This window comes from Xyrauchen texanus, chromosome 17 (assembly GCF_025860055.1).
Source record: "Xyrauchen texanus isolate HMW12.3.18 chromosome 17, RBS_HiC_50CHRs, whole genome shotgun sequence".
Lineage (NCBI taxonomy): Eukaryota > Metazoa > Chordata > Actinopteri > Cypriniformes > Catostomidae > Xyrauchen > Xyrauchen texanus.
This window is the reverse complement of record NC_068292.1, coordinates 40,262,594-40,286,259: the sequence shown is the minus strand read 5'-3', so window position 1 is coordinate 40,286,259 and position 23,666 is coordinate 40,262,594. Positions and strand designations below refer to the sequence as shown.

At 38.1% G+C, this 23,666-nt stretch overlaps 1 protein-coding gene across 1 annotated transcript; it reads left to right on the top strand.

Annotated features, from left to right (window-relative positions):
* The first annotated feature begins 14,746 nt into the window (after positions 1 to 14,746).
* LOC127657792 (transmembrane protein 176A-like) lies at positions 14,747 to 20,933 on the top strand. The gene is made up of 7 exons (XM_052146705.1): positions 14,747 to 14,984; positions 16,585 to 16,765; positions 18,349 to 18,462; positions 18,786 to 18,842; positions 18,950 to 19,144; positions 19,692 to 19,811; positions 19,904 to 20,933. Exons 2-7 carry the CDS (start codon positions 16,592 to 16,594, stop codon positions 19,964 to 19,966), a joined length of 723 nt encoding a protein of 240 aa, XP_052002665.1. The 5' UTR covers positions 14,747 to 14,984; positions 16,585 to 16,591; the 3' UTR covers positions 19,967 to 20,933.
* Positions 20,934 to 23,666: the final 2,733 nt, after the last annotated feature.

Sequence of the window (23,666 nt, the reverse complement as noted above, 5' to 3'; positions counted from 1 at the left end):
TTTGTATGCTCCCTGCTCACGGGAAGAGCGCTCGAATGGGCTACCGCTGTCTGGACCAATCAGGGCTTAAACCAGACCTCTTTTAACGCCTTCATGCAACGTTTGTCTGAGGTTTTCGACCACCCTGAAAGCGGCAAGAACGCCGGTGAGCAGCTGCTAACACTCCGCCAAGGAAGCCGGACAGCGGCGGACTTCGCGCTGTCCTTCCGCACCCTCGCCACACAGACTGTCTGGGTTGAAGACACACTCAAGCTGCTCTTCTATCAGGGTCTGAACCAGGAGGTGCAGTCTGAGCTAGCCTGTCACGATGAGGGCGTCTCACTCGACCAGTTCATCACCCTGGCGATCCATATAGATAACCTTCAGGAGACCAGCCCAGTGGCCCAAGCCCTCCGTTCCGATGCACTTCCCCTGCGACAGCTCTGAACCCATGCAAATTGGTCGGGCACACCTCACTCAAGAGGAGCGAAATCAACGCATCTCCAACCACCTCTGCCTCTACTGCGGCCAGGCGGGAAACCTGAGAGCCAACTGCCCAACGCGACCCTCTCCATCACACCGGCGTGAGGTGAGTTTACTAATCTCCTCCGTACAACCCACAACCTGTCTCGAGGTGCCCGTTAGGCTCACGTGTCTGTCTGACAATATCAACACCAGGGTTTTGTTAGATTCGGGGGCAGCGGGTATTTTCATTGAGGCTTTGGTCCAACAATATAAGATTCCCCTGATCTCCTGTGATCCTCCCTTAACAGTGGCAGCACTAGATGGGCGTCCGCTGGGAACCGGCCAAGTACGTCACACCACCACCGACATCACTCTACGAGTTGGGGAGCTGCACACTGAGAGCCGTTTCCTTCCTTGGGCCGAGTACGCACAAAACTCCATCCTCAAGCCCTCCACTAACCTAACCCCCTTCCAGTGTGTACTAGGGTACCAACCTCCTCTGTTCCCCTGGTCGGGTGAACCTTCGGAAGTGCCCGCGGTGAACAGCTGGCTTCAACGTAGCGAGGCCGTATGGAACCAAGCCCACGTCCACCTCCAATGAGCCATAAGGAGATCAAGGGAACAACTGTCTGACCACGAACTCTGTTACCTGTGATATTCCTGTCTGCTCATTCCTTGAACCTTGCCTGTATTGACCTGAACCCTGTCACCTAATAAAACCGCACATGGATCCCAACCAGCCTGAGTCCTCTTTACATGTATGACTTTCTTTCTTCACCAGAACACAGAATAAGATTTTTATTTGCTTCTTGGTATTTCCATCCAGCAGTTTATTTATGCGATATCTAAAAATGTATATAAACCGTTGATGTAAACACAGTCACAGTCTTCTGGAGCGATCCAGTCGATTTTGGGTGAGAACAAACCAAAATATAACTCCTTTTTCACAGTATATTTTGCCACTGCAGTCTCTATGTCATGAAATCAAGCTCTATTACACTTCCAAGTGCTTGATGCATGCGTAGAGTGCTAGATGGCACTAGGAAGTGTAATCAAGCTTGCAATCATCATTGCCTATATATATATCTTGACTTCAGCAAGCTTTGTCAATATAAAAGAGTCTCACCCAAAAGTTACATTTATGTGCTTTTTGGAGCATCCAAATTTTGGTCACCATTTACACGACCTACAGAGCTGAGATATTCTTCTAAATATCTTTGCTTGTGTTCAGCAGAAGAAATAAAGTCATACACATCTGGGATGGCATGAGGGTGCGTAAATTCTGAGAGAATTTTCATTTTTGGGATGTCCTTAGTGCGTACTCCAGGTAGGGAAGGAGGTATTGCCCCAAGTGAAGGAGTTCAAGTACCTCGGGGTCTTGTTCACGAGTGAGAGGACAATGGAGCGGGAGGTTGGCCGGAGAATCGGGGCAGCGGGGGCGGTATTGCACTCGCTCTATCGCACCGTTGTCACGAAAAGAGAGCTGAGCCGAAAGGCAAAGCTCTCGATCTACCGGTCAATTTTTGTTCCTACCCTCACCTATGGTCATGAAGGCTGGGTCATGACCGAAAGAACTAGGTCACGAGTACAAGCGGCCGAAATGGGCTTCCTCAGAAGGGTGGCGGGCTTCTTCCTTAGAGATAGGGTGAGGAGCTCAGTCATCCATGAGGAGCTTGGAGTAAAGCCGCTGCTCCTTTGCGTTGAAAGGAGTCAGTTGAGGTGGTTTGGGCATCTGGTAAGGATGCCCCTTGGCCGCCTCCCTAGGGAAGTGTTTCAGGCACGTCCAGCTGGGAGGAGGCCTCGGGGGAGACCCAGGATTAGGTGGAGAGATTACATCTCCACACTGGCCTGGGAACGCCTCAGGGTCCCCCAGTCAGAGCTGGTTAATGTGGCTCGGGATAGGGAAGTTTGGGGCCCCCTGTTGGAGCAGCTGCCCCCGCGACCCGACTTCGGATAAGCGATTGAAGATGGATGGATGGGATGTCCTTAGTAAAAATATGGCACGTATTTATAATTAATTTTATTAGGCTTATTAAAAGATAATTAAGACTATTTATATGCCAGACACTTCTGTGGGCCTAAAAGTCAAATTTGTTATTTATTTATTTATTACACTTATACCGTTTCCTCGTGTCCAGAAATGCATATCAAACAACCTTGGCAAAACTTAAATATTACATATATATTATTTTTTTTCAATATATTAAGTGGTAAGTATTGCATTATCTCATTTGTAATAAATATCATTTTTTCAATAATAATAGTGTATTTTTGGTTGTGTCCATCATCCACTCAGCAAAATAATGATTTATTTGAAGTGTGTAACTCTTCTGTGAATTCATGTGGTCAAGCATCCACTCTGCTCTGGGAAAATAAGGGGATATTTGTTGCATTCTTGAAATTTAAATAAAATCAACATAAGTTTACAAATATGTTACCAAGATATCATTCACAGACCATTTGTGGCTAATTTTACCCAATGAATGACCACCTTGTTCAGCTTGACCCTGGCCATCTAACAGGATGGACATCTAAAGTTTTAAAGGGATAGTTCACCCAAAAATGAAAATTATCTCATTGTTTACTCGCCATCATGATATCCCAGATGTGTCTGACTTTCTTTCTTCACCAGGACACATTTGAAGAAAAATTGAAAAATATCTCAGCTCAGTAGGTCCTTAAAATGCATGTGGATTGTGATCTGATTTTTGAAGCTTAAAAGAAATCACAGACAGTCAGCATAAATGTCATCCATCCAAATCCAGCGGTTAAATTAATGTCTTCTAAAGTGATATGATCACTTTTGGTACGAAAAAATATAAATATTTTCTCCCTATCTGGAATGCCCAATTCGCACTCCTTAGTAGGTCCTCGTGGTGGCACGGTTACTCACCTCAATCCGGGTGGCGGAGGGCAAGTCTCAGTTGCCTCTGTTTCTGAGACAGTCAATCTGTGCATTTTATCACGTGGCTCGCTGTGCATGACACCGTGGAAACTCCCAGCATGTGGAGGCTCATACTAGTCCCCACGGTCCAAGCACAACTTACCATGTTCCCCACTGAGAGCGAAAACCACTAATCACGAACACGAGGAGGTTACCCCGTGTGACTACCCTCCCTAGCAACTGGGCCAATATTTGAAAATGTGAAGTTCTTTTTAACTTGACACATGTTTAAAAAGTGCTGCACGAGACGCTGAAGAAACAGCAAGACACAGCACACCAGTCAAAGAGCTTTAAAAGTTGTATCAATATTCACTTGCATTTTAAGGACCTACTGAGCTGAGATATTTTTTTGTTTTTTTGTTTTCTTCAAATGTGTTCTGGTGAAGAAAGAAAGTCATACACATATTTCAGGATATGAAAGGGAAGCTGAACAACACCCAGATAGCTCTTAGGGTGAGTTAGACACGTTGATTTATATATTTTTTATTTATGCCTATTAATTATGAGGCTGGTTTGGATGTGTTTGATTTAAGCTCTAAAAAGACATAGAATATTAAGATAATTACATGCACAAATCTTTCACACCTTTCACAAGCACAAATATTTACACATTTAACGTTTCTTTTCAGATAGTTTAGTTATGTTGCAGAACTACATCATTAAAACTTTTCTGTAAACCACAACTAACATAAATAAATTTAGTAAAAAATAAATAATAATTTAAACAACCAAAAAAATTTCAGTTCCTAGCTGCAACTTTGAGAAAAGTTACAAATTTGTTACAAAAACATTCTGAAAACCCGTCATTTGTTGTAGCCTTTAAAACCATGTCCTAACCAGGCACAATGCAACAATTTTACAGTGACATTTCATTTGTTCACAATGGATGCACAATCACAGCAAATCAGAACAATTTGATGTTTAATTTATGGTTATTTCAATCATGATTTTGCACCAGTGAACTTACACAGTGGGAGGGGCTACTGAGTGCAATAACACAGAAATAAAAATAAACGGCTGATAAAATTTCTTTAATGTCCAGCCACAATGAATTGGACAATTTGCATGAATAAAAAAGAAAATAATTATGAACATATATAAAAGGGGGGCCTGGGCAGCTCAGCGAATATTGACGCTGACTACCAACCCTGGAGTGGAAAGTTCGAATCCTGGGCGTGTTGAGTGACTCCAGCCAGGTCTCTTAAGCATCCAAACTGGCCCAGTTGCTGGTGGGTAGAGTCACATGGGGTAACGTCCTCATGGTTGCTATAATGTGGTTCTCGCTGTCGGTGGGGCACGTGGTGAGTTGTGCGTGGTAACATGCTCAACAAGCCACGTGATAAAATGCACAGACATGTCTCAGACAAGGAGGCAGCTGAGATTCGTCCTCCGCCACCAGGATTGAGGCGACTCACTATGCCACTATGAGGAATGGGAATTGGACATTCCAAATTGGGGAGAAAAAAAACAAAAGAAAAACATAATTAAATAAATAAATATTTGAACGATTCCTCTCCTCTTGGGTCTCTTTGTCTCGCGCTTGCTCTCTGACAGCTTTGCATTTTAGTCCCTTGCAGTTGAAATCATGTGCATTCTTGCCACTAGGTTTTCTAGTTCTTGTATAGTAAGTTTTGATCTGTTCAGGTTATGCAATAAAACATTTTATTTTTAAAAAAGATTGTTAGATTGCGATCATTACTTTAATTCATATTATGGTTTCCGTAACACACAGCTAACCAACAGATTCTGGAAACATGTCTGCACTACTTGCATCTCAATCAGGTAAGGATTTTTATGGGGTTTCTGTAGATGGTATTAGTCTCATACTTCCCCAGAACTAAACATACACAATTTTGATTTCACCCCAGAAAATGTTAATTCTATCATCATTTACCCACCCTCAAATTGTCTCAATCCCTGCATGGTAATACATTACATTAAGGTTTTATACAACAGTTAAATTATCAACTCAATTTGTTTACAGTATTTATTAATTATGGTTCATTTGAATTTTCCCATACACTTGATATTAAAATGTATTGGCCCTCTGGATGTTTTTTATTTTATTTACACTTTTATCTTCTCCCACCTTTGGGGGGGGAGTGTTGGCTAAGAGTAAAAATTTTCGCAATAGGTAGATCTCTTTAGATCATTTTAGCGATAATAAACAAGTGCAGGATTAATAAGGCAATCTATAGAGATTGCTAAGACATGTGACCAACTGGGCGGCAACGTCATCAGAACGCAAAGAATTATGGGTATGTTTGGCCCGTCTACATTGGCTGGCATCTCATAGCAGGCTAGTGGCATGAAAATAATAATAAAAAAATAGCGTGAAAAACAGAATATAATCCTACAAAATGCAGCGGGCTAAAGAAAACATTGTCGGACCATACCGCCTAAAACTACATCCTAATGCAAAGACGTATGACGAGAAAATAAAGGGAATCAAAGGACTGGATTCTTACGAGCATAGTGACTGGTCAGGGGAGGTCAACCTGAAAAGGCTGTGTTGTGGTGCTTTTGCAGACAGCCTGAATGTTTGCAGACATGGTTGCTTGCGATAATCAGAACTGTCCTATACAGTGGTTCCATTTAGGTTGCGTGGGATTCAGCAGCGCACCAGCCAGAGAAGAGTTATGGCAATGCGATGCACATGTCTGTGACTTATAACCCACAACCTACCTCATACATTTCCAGTTATCTTTTCTATGGACTCTTTATAAATGTCTTCATCTAAATGTATTTACATGTTAAATATGTAAAGAAACTGAAATTAAGTTGGTTGTTACTACCATTTAAGTTACGTAATTGTGTATTGCAATCCAAACTGATTTTGCACAATTCTTCCTTAACAGATAAAGGAGGCAGAATTTCATTCAGTCTTTGTGTATTTTATTTACAGAGATGGCTAAAAATCATTACATGTGAGAAGTGACATTACAAAATCTTTTGAAAAAAAAACAAAACAAAAAAAAACAACAATACTTGGACACATATTGGTCAAAGCACAGCACACAACCACAATTTTATCCAGCAAAGTCTTATCCTCCCCCTCACAAGGCACCACATATCCCAGGCCCAGTCAGGATCACACTCCAACATTTCATAGGCAGGTTTGCCTGCAAACGGTCACCAAATAAATTGCTATGCAGCCTAGATGTACAACATTTAAAACTGATTAACGTTACGCTTCAGTACATAGTAAACTTAAGCTCATTTTCTAGCCATTTCATGCTAGTTAACAGTTAACATTGGCCTAACGTCAAATCTAATGGTCTGGTTAAATCAAACAAAACACGCAGGTTATTTGCCCACAACATAACATTTACAATTACTCTCTGTAATTTAACTTTGTGAAAATGCTTTGAACACACCATCATGTGTGGTGGAGTGTTATCGAAGGTAATCTTGGGCCTCCTTACTGCTGCTATCCATGCCATTCGTCGCCTTTTTGTCACCTCTGAAACATGGCTTGTACTATTATTTTTCCACGCTGGAAAACGATAAAAGGATTTTCCGTTCTTAAGCTTTATGCCACTTCTATCGTGAGAACGACTATTGCAGTTTATAACACAGCAGGTAGACGGCACCTTGAACACTGCGTTCTTCCCTCCATGCAATCAAGTCTGGCGCCTTCTGTTTGTGCCGGCAGTGCCGCGGATTCCCAAAATGCTTTGCGTTCACCACTGGTAATACGTCACGATGACGTCACATTAGCTTCTTCTTCTTCTTCTTCTTCTTCTTCTTCTTCTTTCCAATTTAACGGCGGTTGGCATCCAGCTTTTTGGTGCATTACCGCCCCCTCTGCTCCGGACTGTGGATCAGATACTATAACTACAAAACATCATTGTCCATTCTCTTTCCTACACTTACATAACCTTAATTCCCTTCAAATAAACACTCACACAAACAACAAACTTTATTTATCAATTAAATCCTATTGAAAACTCCCGCCTCCCTTAAAAAAGTCATCAATATTCTATTCTTTGTCCCATTTACTGCTCTTAATAACCCTTTTAATGTAATCTCTTGCACCCCAATCTGCCTCAACTTATTCTTCATCACCTGCCTCTGCATTTCATATCTCCTACACCTCATAATTATGTGCTCCACTGTCTCCTCTTCTTGACATCCCTCACACAACCCTGTCTGGTGCTTCCCTATCATCTTTAGTGTTTAGTTCAGCGAACAGTGTCCCAACCTTAACCTCGTCATCACAGCCTCTTCTCTCCTATTCCCACTTCCCACCCTATCCTCTTTTACATTTCTCTGGATTTGGTATAAGTGCCTCCCTTTCTTCTCTCTATCCCACCTCTCTTGCCACCTTTTATTTATTTTCTCCCAAATTATGCTTTTAACCTCTGCTTTACTAATATTAACCTGCATTTCTACATTCCCTTTTGTTTACGCCCTTTTAGCCAGCCTATCTGCCATCTCATTACCTGTAATACCAACATGTGCTGGAACCCACATAAATTTAACCTGACATCCCATATGACTTAATCTTGTGTTTAATTGAAGTACTTCATACAGGATATCTTGCCGAGCTTTTGAATGGAATGACCTTAAACTTGCCAAGACTGATAAAGAATCAGAGCATATTAAAACCTTTTCCTGTCTTACCTTTTCCACCCATTGCAAAGCACTTAAAATTGCCAACATCTCTACAGAATATACCCCTAAATTATTAGATGTTTTTATACTCATTTCTACTTCTTTCCCTGGAATTGCCACCCCAAACCCTGTTTCTTCCGTCTCTGGTTTTTTTGCACCATCCGTATAAATCTGCATAAATTCATTATAGTTTCCACCTACTCTGATATTAAATATACTTTTCAGATTAACTTCTTCCTTTCCCTTCCTTTTTTCCTCAAGCACATACCAGTCTACTTCAGGCCATGTCATCTTCCAAGGGGCAATCTCTGGAAAAACTACCGTAGGGCTTATTCTAAGATTAAATACTTCTAACTCTTTTGCTACATTATTTCCAATCCGACCAAAGTTTTCCTTTAACTTTCTTCCATTTTTCCAGCAATCCTGCAATACTGCTTTCGTGGGATGCGAGTCATTATGGCCCTGCAATCCAGCCCAGTAATTTGCCATCAATTGATTCCTTCTTAATTCCAGTGGCAGTTCTCCCATTTCCACTAGTATGGCAGGTACTGAAGATGTTTTAAAAGCACCACAGCAGATTCTTAAAGCCTGATGCTGAATAACCTCCAGCCTCATTAAAAGAGACTTAGCTGCAGACCCAACCACTATACTACCATAATCCAACACTGATCTTATCAGAGCCACATATATACTCTTAAGCGATGACCGACTGGCTCCCCACTCTCTTCCTGTCAAACATCTCATCACATTAATTACTTTTTTGCACTTGTCTTCCATTTTCTTTATATGTTCTGCAAACGTCAACCTTGCATCTAAAATCACTCCCAAAAACTTAATGGAACTTACCCTCTCCAACTCTCTCCCACACATCATTAGCTTAACTTCTTCCTGAATTCTTTTCCTGGTAAAAAGACTGTCTGAGTCTTTTCTATTGAGAACCTAAATCCCCAGTCATAAGCCCATTCTACCACTTTATCAATTGCTTTCTGTACCTTCCTAATTGTGTACTCTATATTCCTTCCTCTTTTCCACATAGCCCCATCATCTGCAAACAATGATGTTCCAATGTCTTCTGAAACATTTGCAAAGACATCATTTATCATTATAATAAATAACAAAGGACTTAACACTACCTTGAGGAGTCCCATTCCCAACCTCATATTGACTTGACACTTCTGCCCCTATTCTCACTTGAATTTTCCTACCAAACAGAAAATATTTTATCCAGTTAAACAAATTACCACCTATACCTATTTTATCTAACTTGATTAATAGCCCCTCCTTCCACAACATATCATAAGCCTTTTCAATATCACGTCACATTAGCAATCTCTATTATCACATATAACACCTCAAATTCACCTCACTACTCACTATCAAAGGTGTCTTCCTGAAGTGGACACTCAAGTGGCCATAAAAGCAGAATCCTCTATTAATCGCTTCATATGATAAACTTTTATAATTCACCCAGGAAAAAATTTACACAAATAAAAAGTGTTTAAATCTATTAATTTTGAGGATTTTACCTGAGAAACAAATGAAATTCTGCCCTTGTAACCTTCAGAAAAACAGTTTTATGCAGGAATCTGCAGTAATCACAATCGACTGTAATTGGTGCATCCACAAAAGCGCTGAGAAAAGTAACTGGTGCCACGTGAAAATGCCATTTACTTTATGCGACAATTCGGAAAAGGTCGTACAATAATTTACACATCAGTAATGATACTGAGACTGAGAAATGTATTAGTCACTAAAATGAAAATAAAAACCAGTTTAAAGTTAAAGTATCATTTGTGTTAAAATTGATCAAATGTCTATATTATAGATATAAGGACATGACGAATGTGTCCATGGTAACAGTAGAATTGTATTATGGTAAAACTGTAGCTCACTGTAGTAAAACCCTTACCTAAAGGGGTCCCCTTACCTAAGAGGAGTGTCTGAGGGATTATTTGCAACTCCCTCAAGTAATTCCCTTAGTTAAGGGGAAATAACACTTAAGGGAAAAACTTAATGTGCTTTATGCAACTGAGCACAGGTCTTTTGTTATCCCCTTGATGCATGAATGGAATTAGATTTCTTCAGTTAATCTGATGGTGAGTCAACCCAATAAGAGAACCTAAGGAAGCTTCTAGTCTCAACAAAAGGAATGAGTATAAATGGAAAAGATTGCTTTTTTAAACAAATATTATTCTTGACTTGGTTATCTGAGGACTGATTGAGGTTTCTGACACACACCTCCACCTCCTTAAACGAATCTAGTTGCATAGGCCCATTGGCATTGAGAAATTAATTCAAATTGCCAAGTAATTTATAAAGTAACTTGATATACTTGTTACATCAACAACAAGAGCATTCATTCTGCTACTAAGGACACAAGAAACACAGCCAAGACAATGAGAATCAGACTCTGATTATGCAAATATGCATAAAGTCAACCGCCAATGGCATGTCATTCCAATTTTAGCATAAATTTTTTTTTTTTTTTACAAGGTTAGACAAAGTAAATCAGCATCAGCATATTTTGTTTTGTATTTTAAAAGGTGGTGAGGGAGCTTTTTACCCCACACTTGAGATAAAAGGCTTCCTCATTGAGACAAACAGCCCCTAGGGGTTTTAAAGTGATATTGTGTACATACGTAGATACCAGGGCAATAGTTAAGGCACAATTTGTCAACTAATGCAAAAAATGTTGAGACAGCAAGATAAGATAATACTTACTCAAAATAACTACTTACAAAAATAACTCAGAAAAGAGTTTATCATTTCCTGTTAATGTCAAACACATTTGGCATTTTATTACATCTCATCATGTATTCTATAAACAAACGAATCTCTATTATGATTGGATGAGTCAATGTGAGCCCACTCTTTCATAACAAATCTATTCGCCCCACTTAAAGAAAAAAACTGTGTTTAATAGGAGCCTTTTGCTGCTGCAACAGGGGGGCTTTTTACCCCAAATACTATCATTTCACTTATTGGACAGTTATTGAAAACATTTTCACTAAATCACCTCAAACCAAACTAAAAATGATAAATAAATATTTAGTCTCAAAAGACACGTGTTAATTTCAAGGATTTTCATAAATCTGTAGCATCTGAAAAAAAAAAAAAAAAAAATATATATATATATATATATATATATATATATATATATATATATATATATATATATAAAAACAGATCAATCTGCCTCAAAATCAACCTTTAGACACCACAAGCAAAGATCTCATGGAACAGGAACATGTTCCAGTATATAGTGACAAACAGGTGCTGTTGTAGTTTTTGTTGCTATTTAGTGTTTTGGGAAAGAAATTTAATCAATGGAGCCTTTTACCCCTCAAGGACTTTAGCCCCATTGTACCCTACACAATGCATTTAATAAAGTAGCAATCCAACAAAACTATTTGTTAAAAAGAAAAATAAACAGTTGCTATTTGAGTAGACATAATGGGAAAATGTAAGTTTAATGAGAAATGGCTTGATAAAAGTACAGTAACATTCTTGGACAGGCTAAAGCCAAATGTTATAAATGTGTCATTGTGAGAATGAACAGGGGAATTAGAAATGCAATGCAAAAAAGCACCGTTAGAAGTATCAAGTCAGCCAGCAGAATCCTGTTTTTTGGAAAAAGAAATTTAGAAAAGGAATTGGCCAAATCTGTGGGTCTATTGCATATTTTAGAAGAACATTACATATTTATTGCCTGACTTTTATTGATTTCTATATCATTTAAAATGATGTCCACTGAGATTACATCCAACACAAATTCTAAATTCACTTTTATTCTCATCTTTTAATTCTCCCCTACCACAGGCAATGAAGAAAATGATAATTACTGGAATGATTCTCTTTATCCTGATGCTTATGTGAGTATTCAAAACTAAACGGGGTAACCTCAATTTTCTTTTTTACTGAGGTCAAAAGAGTGGACATCGTTTTTTGAAAATAAATTAAGAGTAAAATGTATGTAACCTGCAGATATTACTGTAGTGCAGTCTCGAGATGACAGGACCCAAAGAATCTTCAAGTTTATACGAATTGAAAAATGAATACACTAAAAAAATATTTTAGGCATTTTTAGATTTTCACACTTCAGTTTCATAACAAATTTCCATCAAATTGAACTGTGTAGGCCTACTGTTTAACCAAATTAAATTAATAAAACTTAACATTTTTAAATATATATATATTTTTTTAATTGTATTTTATTACAAATGACTCAATTCAATTTGATGGAATTTTACAACTGAAATGCATAAAATGCGTAAATCTTAAAATAATTTTTTGAGTGAATACAATTCAGAAATTCCGTATTTGGGGTGCCCCATTTTTGCTTTAATGACAGAATACACTTGAGCTGGCATAGACTCCATAAGTTTGTGCAAAACCTGATGATGCATGTTATTCCAGCATGATTTGAGAATGCTCCAAACAGCATCTTTGGTGCAAAGGAAAATACTGTATATAGTTGCAAATAGCCTATATATATATATTCACAACTAAGCTTGTTGGGGGCCACAAAGGCCGATAGGCTGGAATTATTTAGGCCAAAAGAACAAATATTGCATAACACATAACATAATACTACATAACAATCAATCAATTTACCTTTGACTTCTCAGGCATTGTTTATTAACTAAAGTCTTTCTAGCAAGTCAGTCCACTGTCGGTCATCTTTGGTATGCTCTCGGGAGGCTGTTTCCAGTCATGCCAGTGCAGCTCCTATATCGACTTGAATGGGGGAACACCGAAATCTCAAAAATGGTTGGTAAAGATTAAGATCAAATAAAATATTTCAAATCAGCAATAAAATGTTATAATATTGGAATCATAAATTGTGCTTCTTTACCTCATATTCCACTAAACATGCAATTTTCCCGGCTTGTACTGTATAGATGCACATGTGCATTAGCAAATTGATTGACAGGTGATGTCTGTATCTAAAAGGTGATTGTAAGATACCTGCAAGGCGGGACTTCCTTTCTACATCCGTTGACTTGGGCGCTAGAGCTTCTTTGTTGGCCGTTCCAATTTCTCCCACTCATGTTAATAGAAGGGGCCTGTCTCTGCTAAATAGTCTCTGTTATTAATCCAATTTTTGTTCTGATTCTGTTTCTTCAAACCAAGCACTTTTTAATTAAGGTAATCAAGCAAAGGAACTGACTTTAATTGTGATCATATCCAGTATCAACTGATTTAACTGGTGGAATGACAGTCGTTTGGAAGTGGAATAAATTGTTTGAAAAGTATCATTTCTACAGTTTCTATCTTTATTGTATCAATTATCAGTTTTTTCCTCAATATCGGTATTTCAAAAAGATTTTATAAGCATTACAAACACATTCTTGTTTGGATTTACATAAAAGCCTCAACATTTAAAGTACTCATAATAACTTCAAAAAATTATATTATCTAAAACATCTAAAACATATATTCTACATAGCGCATTGAGACTTTATAGATATATTTAAAGGTCTGTGTAATGCTTCACATTTCAGTTTAAAGGAGGAAAAAAAAAAGTAAATTATCACCTGAAAAATGAAAAAATTCAAACTGTTTTTCTATTTTTGCATTTGTATTAGTATGGTCTGAAAACAAATGTGAAGCATCACACAAACCTTTAAATGTGCACTAAGGTTTTGTTCATGTCTTCTTAGACTTACACTGACACCTAGTGGCCTGATGCAGCATCATTCAAACGCAATAGTTTTCAATTACTGATGCCAATGTAAAAATCACAATTCATAGTCAGCCATGATATTTTAATCAATGAGTTAAAGTGTCAAATATCAGAATGGATACTGAGATTAAGCGATTAGTATTCAGCTGGTCATATGATTCAAACATGGCCGCCCCCATGTGTGGACCCTCTCCATGTAGAAAAAAAATGGCTTTTATAAGGTTAATGATATGACTGGAGTGCGTGGTCATGATTTCCTACATATGCTTCAAAATGATAATTTGTTTCTTAAGGAGGAAAAAATTACTTAGTGCACCTTTACGCTTATTATATTTATCATTAACATAATAAATTAATTAATCAGGGTTTAGAACTACTTGTTCGACCACAACATACAAAACCACTGCTAGAGAAAACAGATTGGTTTAATTGAAATTTTGACTCAAATCCTTATTTGACATAATCCTTGCGACAACTTCCCTATGTGACTCTCCCCTGTGAAGACATATTGTCATTGTCAAATTACAAAATAAAGCTTAATAGCGTTATTATTCTTGTTTGGTTTTATTTAAAAATTATTATTATTATTATTATTATTTTTACAATACTTTTCATGATATTAAATTGTCTATACTGTGCATTGAGGCTTAATGTTTGTTTATACCATGTTGCTTGTCTTAACAACACTAGACTAATACAACATACTTGTTTGTGAAGAGGAAGAACATTTCCTGTTGAATTTCATCACTGACGGGAAAACAGCTCCGCCCACAACATGAGACGGGAGAAACGATGCTTTCTGATACTTCGAATCAATTGAATCAGCTTCTCGAAATGATTCACAGTGAGTGCTCGAAACATGCATTCTGAGGATATCTGCTGGTCAAACGCAATTGAAACGTTGCTTTTGTGTTTACTCTACGTATAGGTGATATGCAGGAAATCTACCTTGTCCATCATCCCAAACTTGTTTGAATCAGTTTATGAACAATAGCAGTTACAACACTGACTCGAGAACAGTTAGGTCATACATTTGATTCGACAGTTGGAATCGACTCCCTCTGGCGTCAAACCACTCACACTTCGAAAAGAAGCTTGTGCTGGCGTTAAACAGGTTTCAAACATCTCTTCGATTTTGCTGAAATCACGTACCTTTTTAGGCTTGATTATCTCTGAAGTCTTTCGGAAAAAAATAGTTTTTCAAACTTTCGAAGCGCTGTTTGTTTCAAGATCGTTCATCACTAAAAGAGTCGAACTTGTCTTGTGACTGTTGCATAAAGAATTACACGCAAGGTGAGTCGAAGTGTGTTTTTGTTATGATCTTTTGAGACATATAGGCTAGAATTCCGTGAATAAACACTGAGACTTGAATCTCGACAACTTTGTAGCAGACGTGACGCACTTCTTTTTCTCCAACAAAACTTTTGATGCGGTGTAGACTAGAGAGACTCTTGAAAAACAACATTTAACAAAGCTGTTTTAATAATCAGGCATGATTAGGACTTGTTTAGCAATAAGGAATAACATGTGACACACACAAGACGGGGAAGTTGTCACATGGCCTACTGTATATTTTAGCTATTTTAAAGCTGTTAAATCAAAAGTCCAAATGCACAAATGTTTATTTTTCTAGTAGTATGGTAGGTACAACGGGACTAAAGGCACTTCTTTTCTGGTCACAAATTGTATGAAGGTTGGAAAAATAAAAATAAAACAAAAATATATATATATATATATATATATATATATTATTTGTATTCATTAATGATGGAGCAACATAATTTGTTTGATATATACATATTTATTTATATTTAAAATAACGGAAGGTTATTTGGATGATTTTATTATTATTATTATTATTATTAATAAAAATAAATATATAAAGCCCCCAAACCTAAGGTAAAAGGCCTCCAGGGGGTTATAGGGATATAAACAGTTATAGGGCAAATTTTGTCAACTTGAGGTTGCTTTTTTTGAGTAACAAATGAAGGTGAATCTAGCTAATAAAAAAAATTCTGAAATAATCACATTTATTTAGAGACAAAATACTTATTTGTTATTTTCAGTTTTGTGCTAGGTGATTCAATCAAAATGTTTTTCAACAACGGTCCAATAAGTTAAAGGATAGTATTTGGGGTAAATAAAAGCCCCTCTGTTGCAGGGGTCAAATGCCCAAGTAAAACACATTGTTTTTCTTGAGTGGGGTGAACGGATGTGTTATGACATTTTTTGAAAGTGAGCTCAACTTGACTGATCCAATTACAATTGAGATTAATTTTTTTAATAGTATAGGCCCTACTTGAGATGTTATGAAATGCCAAATGTGTTACATACATTTGCAAGATTTAAAAAATGATTAAATATTAGATAAAATTACCTTAAAATCAACCTTTAGACATTACATGCAATGACCTCATGGATCAAGAAGATTTGCAGTGCATTATAGCAAACAGGTGTTAAGGAAAGTTCTTTGTTTCTATTTAGTGTTATGTGAAAAATGTAAACAAAATGTGCATTTTACCCTGGGGGGCCCTGTTGTACCCTACAATCTCATACATCAAAACCTTTATTAGGACATTTCCGTGAATTTTACAATCACATTGAGTTAAACAATATGTTGTAAACATACTGTATATATTTTTAACTTGAGTTGCTATATCATATTTCAAAAAAGGTTATTCTCATATAAGTGTCAATAAATTGCAGGCTTCCATTGTCACAACTTACCCCATGCCACTTCATGCACTGCTATGCCAATGAACTGCATCTATTTTCTAGTAATAGTGTCACTCAAAAGCTGCAGAACTCCCTTCTTTCACTTCTAATTAAACTGTTGGTGAATGAGCTTTACTTGTTTCTCCTCCAAAATCTGATGACTTCCGTTTGCTCACAGCTTCAGGATGTCTTTGACAATGGCTCAGGGTGAGGGGGTGACTGTCCTCACCATCAGATCAAATCCAAAAAGCAAATGGCCCGTTCTGTGTCAGATTCTGGGTGTCATGTGCTACAGTCCAGTGTGTTTTGTATCTCAAGATATGACAGGGAAGTTGAAGAACGCACAGACAGCTCTTGGGGTGAGTTAGACAATTACGTTGTTTATCTATTTAATATTTTCATAATGTTTTGGGATTTGAGGCTGGTTTGGATGTATTTGATAAATGTACCCTTCAAACCCAATACAAAAAAATAATCAAAATTTGATTTTTGTAGCATTTTGTCTATGCCTGTAAACGTTGAGGTCAGTAATGTGCAAGTCTACTTCTAAAACTTGACAACATTATCTTTTAGCATATAGTATATACACTCACCTAAAGGATTATTAGGAACACCTGTTCAATTTCTCATTAATGCAATTATCTAATCAACCAATCACATGGCAGTTGCTTCAATGCATTTAGGGGTGTGGTCCTGGTCAAGACAATCTCCTGAACGCCAAACTGAATGTCAGAATGGGAAAGAAAGGTGATTTAAGCAATTTTGAGCGTGGCATGGTTGTTGGTGCCAGACGGGCCGGTCTGAGTATTTCACAATCTGCTCAGTTACTGGGATTTTCACGCACAACCATTTCTAGGGTTTACAAAGAATGGTGTGAAAAGGGAAAAACATCCAGTATGCAGCAGTCCTGTGGGCGAAAATGCCTTGTTGATGCTAGAGGTCAGAGGAGAATGGGCCGACTGATTCAAGCTGATAGAAGAGCAACTTTGCCTGAAATAACCACTCGTTACAACCGAGGTATGCAGCAAAGCATTTGTGAAGCCACAACACGCACAACCTTGAGGCGGATGGGCTACAACAGCAGAAGACCCCACCGGGTACCACTCATCTCCACTACAAATAGGAAAAAGAGGCTACAATTTGAAAGAGCTCACCAAAATTGGACAGTTGAAGACTGGAAAAATGTTGCCTGGTCTGATGAGTCTCGATTTCTGTTGAGACATTCAGATGGTAGAGTCAGAATTTGGCGTAAACAGAATGAGAACATGGATCCATCATGCCTTGTTACCACTGTGCAGGCTGGTAGTGGTGGTGTAATGGTGTGGGGGATGTTTTCTTGGCACACTTTAGGCCCCTTAGTGCCAATTGGGCATCGTTTAAATGCCACGGCCTACCTGAGTGTTGTTTCTGACCATGTCCATCCCTTTATGGCCACCATGTACCCATCCTCTGATGGCTACTTCCAGCAGGATAATGCACCATGTCACAAAGCTCGAATCATTTCAAATTGGTTTCTTGAACATGACAATGAGTTCACTGTACTAAAATGGCCCCCACAGTCACCAGATCTCAACCCAATAGAGCATCTTTGGGATGTGGTGGAACGGGAGCTTCGTGCCCTGGATGTGCATCCCACAAATCTCCATCAACTGCAAGATGCTATCCTATCAATATGGGCCAACATTTCTAAAGAATGCTTTCAGCACCTTGTTGAATCAATGCCACGTAGAATTAAGGCAGTTCTGAAGGCGAAAGGGGGTCAAACGCAGTATTAGTATGGTGTTCCTAATAATCCTTTAGGTGAGTGTATATATATATATATATATATATATATGTGTGTGTGTGTGTGTGTAAAATAAATAGCTGTCTTTCTATTCTGGGAAAAGGTACTAAAATATTGATTGATACCAATTAGTAAAAACTACTGTGTCTTATTCCATAGATTGTGCAGATACTAGTTGGAGTCATCAATATCGTGGTGGGGATTTTCCTTGCAAGCCTCGATATATTTAATGATCTCATGGAGACTAAAGCTCCTATTTGGATCGGTAGTGTGGTAAGAATGATCTCTCATTCTGCGCATTCTAATGTTTCTGAATCAGTTGATGTTGTGAATTGAATAAGTTAATTAAAAAGTCAATTAAATGGGCTTGTAATGATGACGAATGAAATTTTTCAAATGTATTTCTAATACTTTAAAACAAAGCTGCTCAATACTTAGGTAAGTTGTTCATGTGCTGTTTGATTTGCTAGTGGTGTAGGTAATTCATCAAGATGGATGTTTTGTTTATTATTATTTTTTTTTTAGAATAATGTGAAATCTGGTGGTTTGCATTTACACTTTAAATTTGAACATTTGACATTTTGTTTCCCTTTTAGTTCCTTCTAGTTGGTATCGTGTGTGTTCTCGCAGCCAAGTTTCCCAGTTCTTGTCTTGTAAGTTTGCATCAAAGCCATCTTGCATTCCGATATTTTTGACAGTTCTGGTTTTTCCAAGTATTTTTTATTTTTTTTAAATCACCTGTTTATTTTGTTTATTACAGCTGGTCATTGCAATGATCCTGAGCATAGTCAGTGCTGCACTGGCCATCACAGCTGTTGCACTCTGTTCAGTGGACCTGGCAATGGGAATGAATGTAAACTGTTACTATTATTCAAATTATAGATACAATGAAACACCTTCCCCTGAACAGGGGATTGAAACGGAGAGGTGTCTGTACTACAAAAATCTGAATCAGGTAATGATTTTCTTGTTATTATTAGATGGTGGAAGACTTTGCTGCTTCTTATTTCTTTCAACCCAACAGTTCATGCATTTGTACTAGCTAAATGTACCTAGGGCTGGACTGGTAATCTGGCATACCGGGCATTTTCCCAGTGGGCCGACGCACTTTGGGGCCGATCAGGGGAGGACAGGCCATCGGGAGAGCCGAGGGGTCCGGTGGCTCGGCTGCGAAACGGGCCAAATGGTCCACAATAAGCTGAAATGAGCCACCGCATTATGCAGAACGGACCACAAAACGGCGCTGCGATATGCAGAAAAGGACAGCGAGCACATCATCCCAACCCCATCAACAACTTTTAGGCCAGTTGCTATGTAAAATCCTGGGCCGATTTCTCTTCCCAGTCCAGTCCAGCCCTGACTGTACCGTGCTATCAGAATACTTTAAGATTCACATTCATTTCAGACTGGTTTAGAGCTGGTGCTCATGCTGTGTATCTAAAAGGCCTTATGTGTGGTTTCTCTTTGAATAATTTTACACACTGGTCTTTTCTCACCTCTAGATGATCCTCGGAGGACTAGATATCATGATGATTATTTTTTCAGTCCTTCTGCTCTGTGTGACTATCAGTTTCTGCGTTTTGACTGGAAAAGCTTTATGCAAGAAGGGTGGGGATGCAAAGGTATTGTATTATCAACACAATTACAACAAACTCCGATCATGAAGATTTCAGAAAGCTGCTCTGTGTGCCAATGCTTGTTTTTGGTTTTGCAGTCTGTGGAGGACCTGCAAATTCACAAGCCACTCCTGGAAGAGGTCACTGCCAATCCTGCATGATAAAAAGACAAGATACAAAGCCAAAAATACATTGTTGTTTGAACATGTTTCCATTTATCTCTTAATACACAGTTTACTACATCTGCAACACCATTATCAAGTTACATGTTTATTCCTATATATTTTTTTTCACTCTCTAAAATGTTGTTTCTGTACTTTAAAAAAAAATTAAAAATTATAAATGTGCTTTTTGGGGCTTGTTTTGTTTTTTTGGTATAAATAACTACAGCACTTTGGCATGACACTTGTCCATGTATTTTTATCCACTCCTGCTTACAAGTTCAGTTTATTAAGAGTTTTCCAGGGAATTCATCTTTCACAACTGATTTTGGATAAAGCAGCTTCCTTTCATGATGCGTTAAGCAAGTTTAGCACGGTCACTTGCCTCATTTGATGTTCTGGACATTACGTGTAAATGGGACAGTGGGGTAAGATGAGCCATCATTATATCGGAAAAGTATCTCCCTTTTAGTAATGTAAGGATACAAACATTATTTCAGAAACCAAATGACTTTCTTCTTAAAACATCTTTTCTGGCTCTTTGCACAATTCTACCACCAGGTGGCATTAAGAGGTTTAAGTATCAGCAAATCTGTGCCACTGAAGGCAGTGCCAAGAATAATTGCAGTGCCAAGGCAACCATACAGACGCCCTGAGATAAAGTTGTCAAAAGATGATAGAACCATGACACAAGCCCATGAGGGTTCAAAACCTATAAGTCTGACAATAAAAGGATCTCCTCTAAAAGGATCTCTCAGGGTTGGGGGTTCAAGCCCCAGCACCACCAAGATGCCACTGTTGGGCCCTTGAGCAAGGCCCTTAACCCTATCTGCTCCAGGGGCGCCGTATCATGGCTGACCCTGCACTCTGACCCCAGCTTAGCTGGGATATGTGAAAACTAATAAATTTTACTGTATATATACAAAAAACCATGTGTATAATGTGTGACCAAAATAAAGGATTCTATTCTAACTTTAAAACTGCTGTTGGTCTTTCTTAGGCTACTCTGAAGAAGCTGAAATATAAGATTGTTTTGATTTAGGTACACCAGTGATTAATACATCAGGATTATGCTGTTTGGCATATTACAGTAAAACACCTCCCTGACTTTCCTCCCAAGTCAGTTAGTTTCTGTGACTGGAGGATCAGAATTCTAGACCAGGAATAAACAACTATTTTCAAACCATGCAGATATTATAGCTTTGGTAGCACTAGCCTACAGGTATGTCTGCGGTTTTGCTTTTGTGGGATTACACTGATGCTGAATCAGTGGGTGGGACCTTGTTACTTATAGGGTAGTCACTAAAGGACCTGGCATAGTCAGCTAAACGTCAGAGCTTCAGAAAATATTATTTTTCATTTGCTAAATTCATGGTCTATCTGTACTATCTTGAACATGATTTTAAAGGTTGGCAAGTCACTTTATCAGCATGCCAGTACAATATCATTGGCAGTATATTTAAAATGATACATACACAATGTAGAGCAATATAGCATAGCCCAAAGAAGGTTACCTTATTTAAATTATAATAAAAAATGGTTACTCAATAATCCAAAATATTAGGACACATATTTTCATCAGAATATTTTAGCAATATAATTGAGCACTGTCTTTCCGCAAGTATAGTCCCATCATGTAAAACTCTTTTTGGGCCTCTTTTGGTGCTGTTCAACAATAATACATCATAGATGTTAGTACAGTATATTGTGTATTTTAGCACAGATGGAATGAGTCTTTGACCAATGAGCATGCAGGACTGGAACTATTTGTTTTATAAAATCATGAATGTACATCTGTAACTCTTAAACACGATTGTTAATGATGTCAACACCCACTTTGCACACACTACAATATTTTATTGTTTGACAACAGATTTGCAGTCAACTCTGCACACTCTTCCTGTAAACCGTGTGACATGGCGTCTATGTTCAGTTTCTTTACAGCTATCTGGTACTTGCACATTTTGTGACGTTGTGATTGTACCATGCGATTTATATGATCTTTCCGCTATTTGTTTTTATTTATTCAGCACATGTGGAGTTTAAGCCATTCAAGGCTTGTATCGAGAAATATGTTTTTTAGTATGTTTATAGGCCATCTGTGTGATTTTAACTCAGAAGCTTCAAAAAAGTGTCTCTATATTTTTTGTGATATAGTCATGACGACCACAGACACGTTCCTTAATATTTAGTTTCTTAGATAAAACATTTAGTATCTGTGTACTCAACAGATTAGTTCTTGGTTGTTGGCCTATACTGACTTTGAACTGATAGTTCACCCAAAAATGAAAATTCTCTCATCATTTACTCAATCTCATGCCATCTCAGATGTGTAGGACTTTCTTTCTTCTGCAGAACACAAAGATTTCTAGAAGTCTTTCACATTCTTCTTCTGTTTTTGGTCATTTGCATTCTTTGTGCATATTGGCACGTACTGTGTGTGAGTTTCTCTCACACACACACCTGTAATATTGCTTTTGAATATATAGATTTAACTACTGGAGTCGTATGGATTACTTATATGCTGTCTTTATATGCTTTTTGGAGCTTCCAAATTTTGGTCACCATTCACTTGCATTGTGAGGACCTAAAGAGCCGAGATATTCTTCTAAAAATATTATTTTGTGTTCAGCAGAAGGAAATTCATACACATCTGAGATGGCATGAGGGTGAGTAAATTAGAGAATTCTAATCTTGGATGAACTATCCCTTTAAACTTGATATTCCTGTGTAAAATGTGGGGAAACCACTAATGACTATTAGTCATTTTTGGACTAGATTTTTCTCATTTTAACGCCAAATCTGATTCATTTTCAAGCACATCCCAAGACAAGTTACCTCTAGAGTTTACTTGTTTCCAGATCTCATTAAGAAGAGCCATGGGTTCTTCTGAAGGGAAACCAAGTTAACCCTCTATGTAGACTTTTTTCCTTTCTGTTTTCAGCTTGTTAGACCAGGAAGAACCTCAGCAAATGGACAATTTTCCATGACTGCATCAAATCCTCTTTGGTGAGCTTGTTCATTATTGGCGCCACTCACGGACACCCATTTACTGGTTATTTTCTGGATAAAATTGGTCTAAAATGAAATTATTTCAATAAAGACTGCATTAAGGATGAACTAAGGTAACATTGAGGCGATAAATGGCAGCACAATGCATTTCTGCATCTGATGCGAAACCGTCCTGATGCACGTGATGTTTTTCTGCGTTCCTGAGGTCACCTGATGGGGCCGGACTCAATGCGAGCCTCTGTGGCCAAATCATATTCATGGAAAAGTCATTTTGGTCTGATTAAACGAATCTCCTAAGCTATTTACAAGGAGGGTAGGTCAATGCCCCTCCCAAGGCTAAACAGATTGCAGTCAGAGAGGCACATCTTGAGCACTCCTGCACTTTTCTGGAGTATGCTACTCTGCTAATACATCTGTTTTAATCTAAAATAAATAAAATCAAGATTATTTCACTTGCAACAGACTGGAACCTGTTGTTCAAAAATGAGGCCCCTTGCCCTTGTCAATGAAGCCCTTCATTGACAGGAATATGCCCCTGCCCCATTTAATACAAGTTAGTTGAGTTAAGCTCCACCGACAAGATATTTCTAGCATAATGTTGATTTACACACACATACACAAAAAAAAAATGTCATCTTGTCCCCCCTTTTCTTTAAAATAGCAAGAATCTGGGTTACAGTGAGGCACT

What these genes read in the sequence shown, in the direction of transcription:
- LOC127657792 (XM_052146705.1), top strand. Translation starts at nt 16,592, where the DNA reads ATGTCTTTGACAATGGCTCAGGGTGAGGGGGTGACTGTCCTCACCATC. An exon ending in ACGCACAGACAGCTCTTGGG is followed by an intron (nt 16,766 to 18,348) that starts GTGAGTTAGACA and finishes CTTATTCCATAG; the next exon opens with ATTGTGCAGATACTAGTTGG. An exon ending in AGTTTCCCAGTTCTTGTCTT is followed by an intron (nt 18,843 to 18,949) that starts GTAAGTTTGCAT and finishes TGTTTATTACAG; the next exon opens with CTGGTCATTGCAATGATCCT.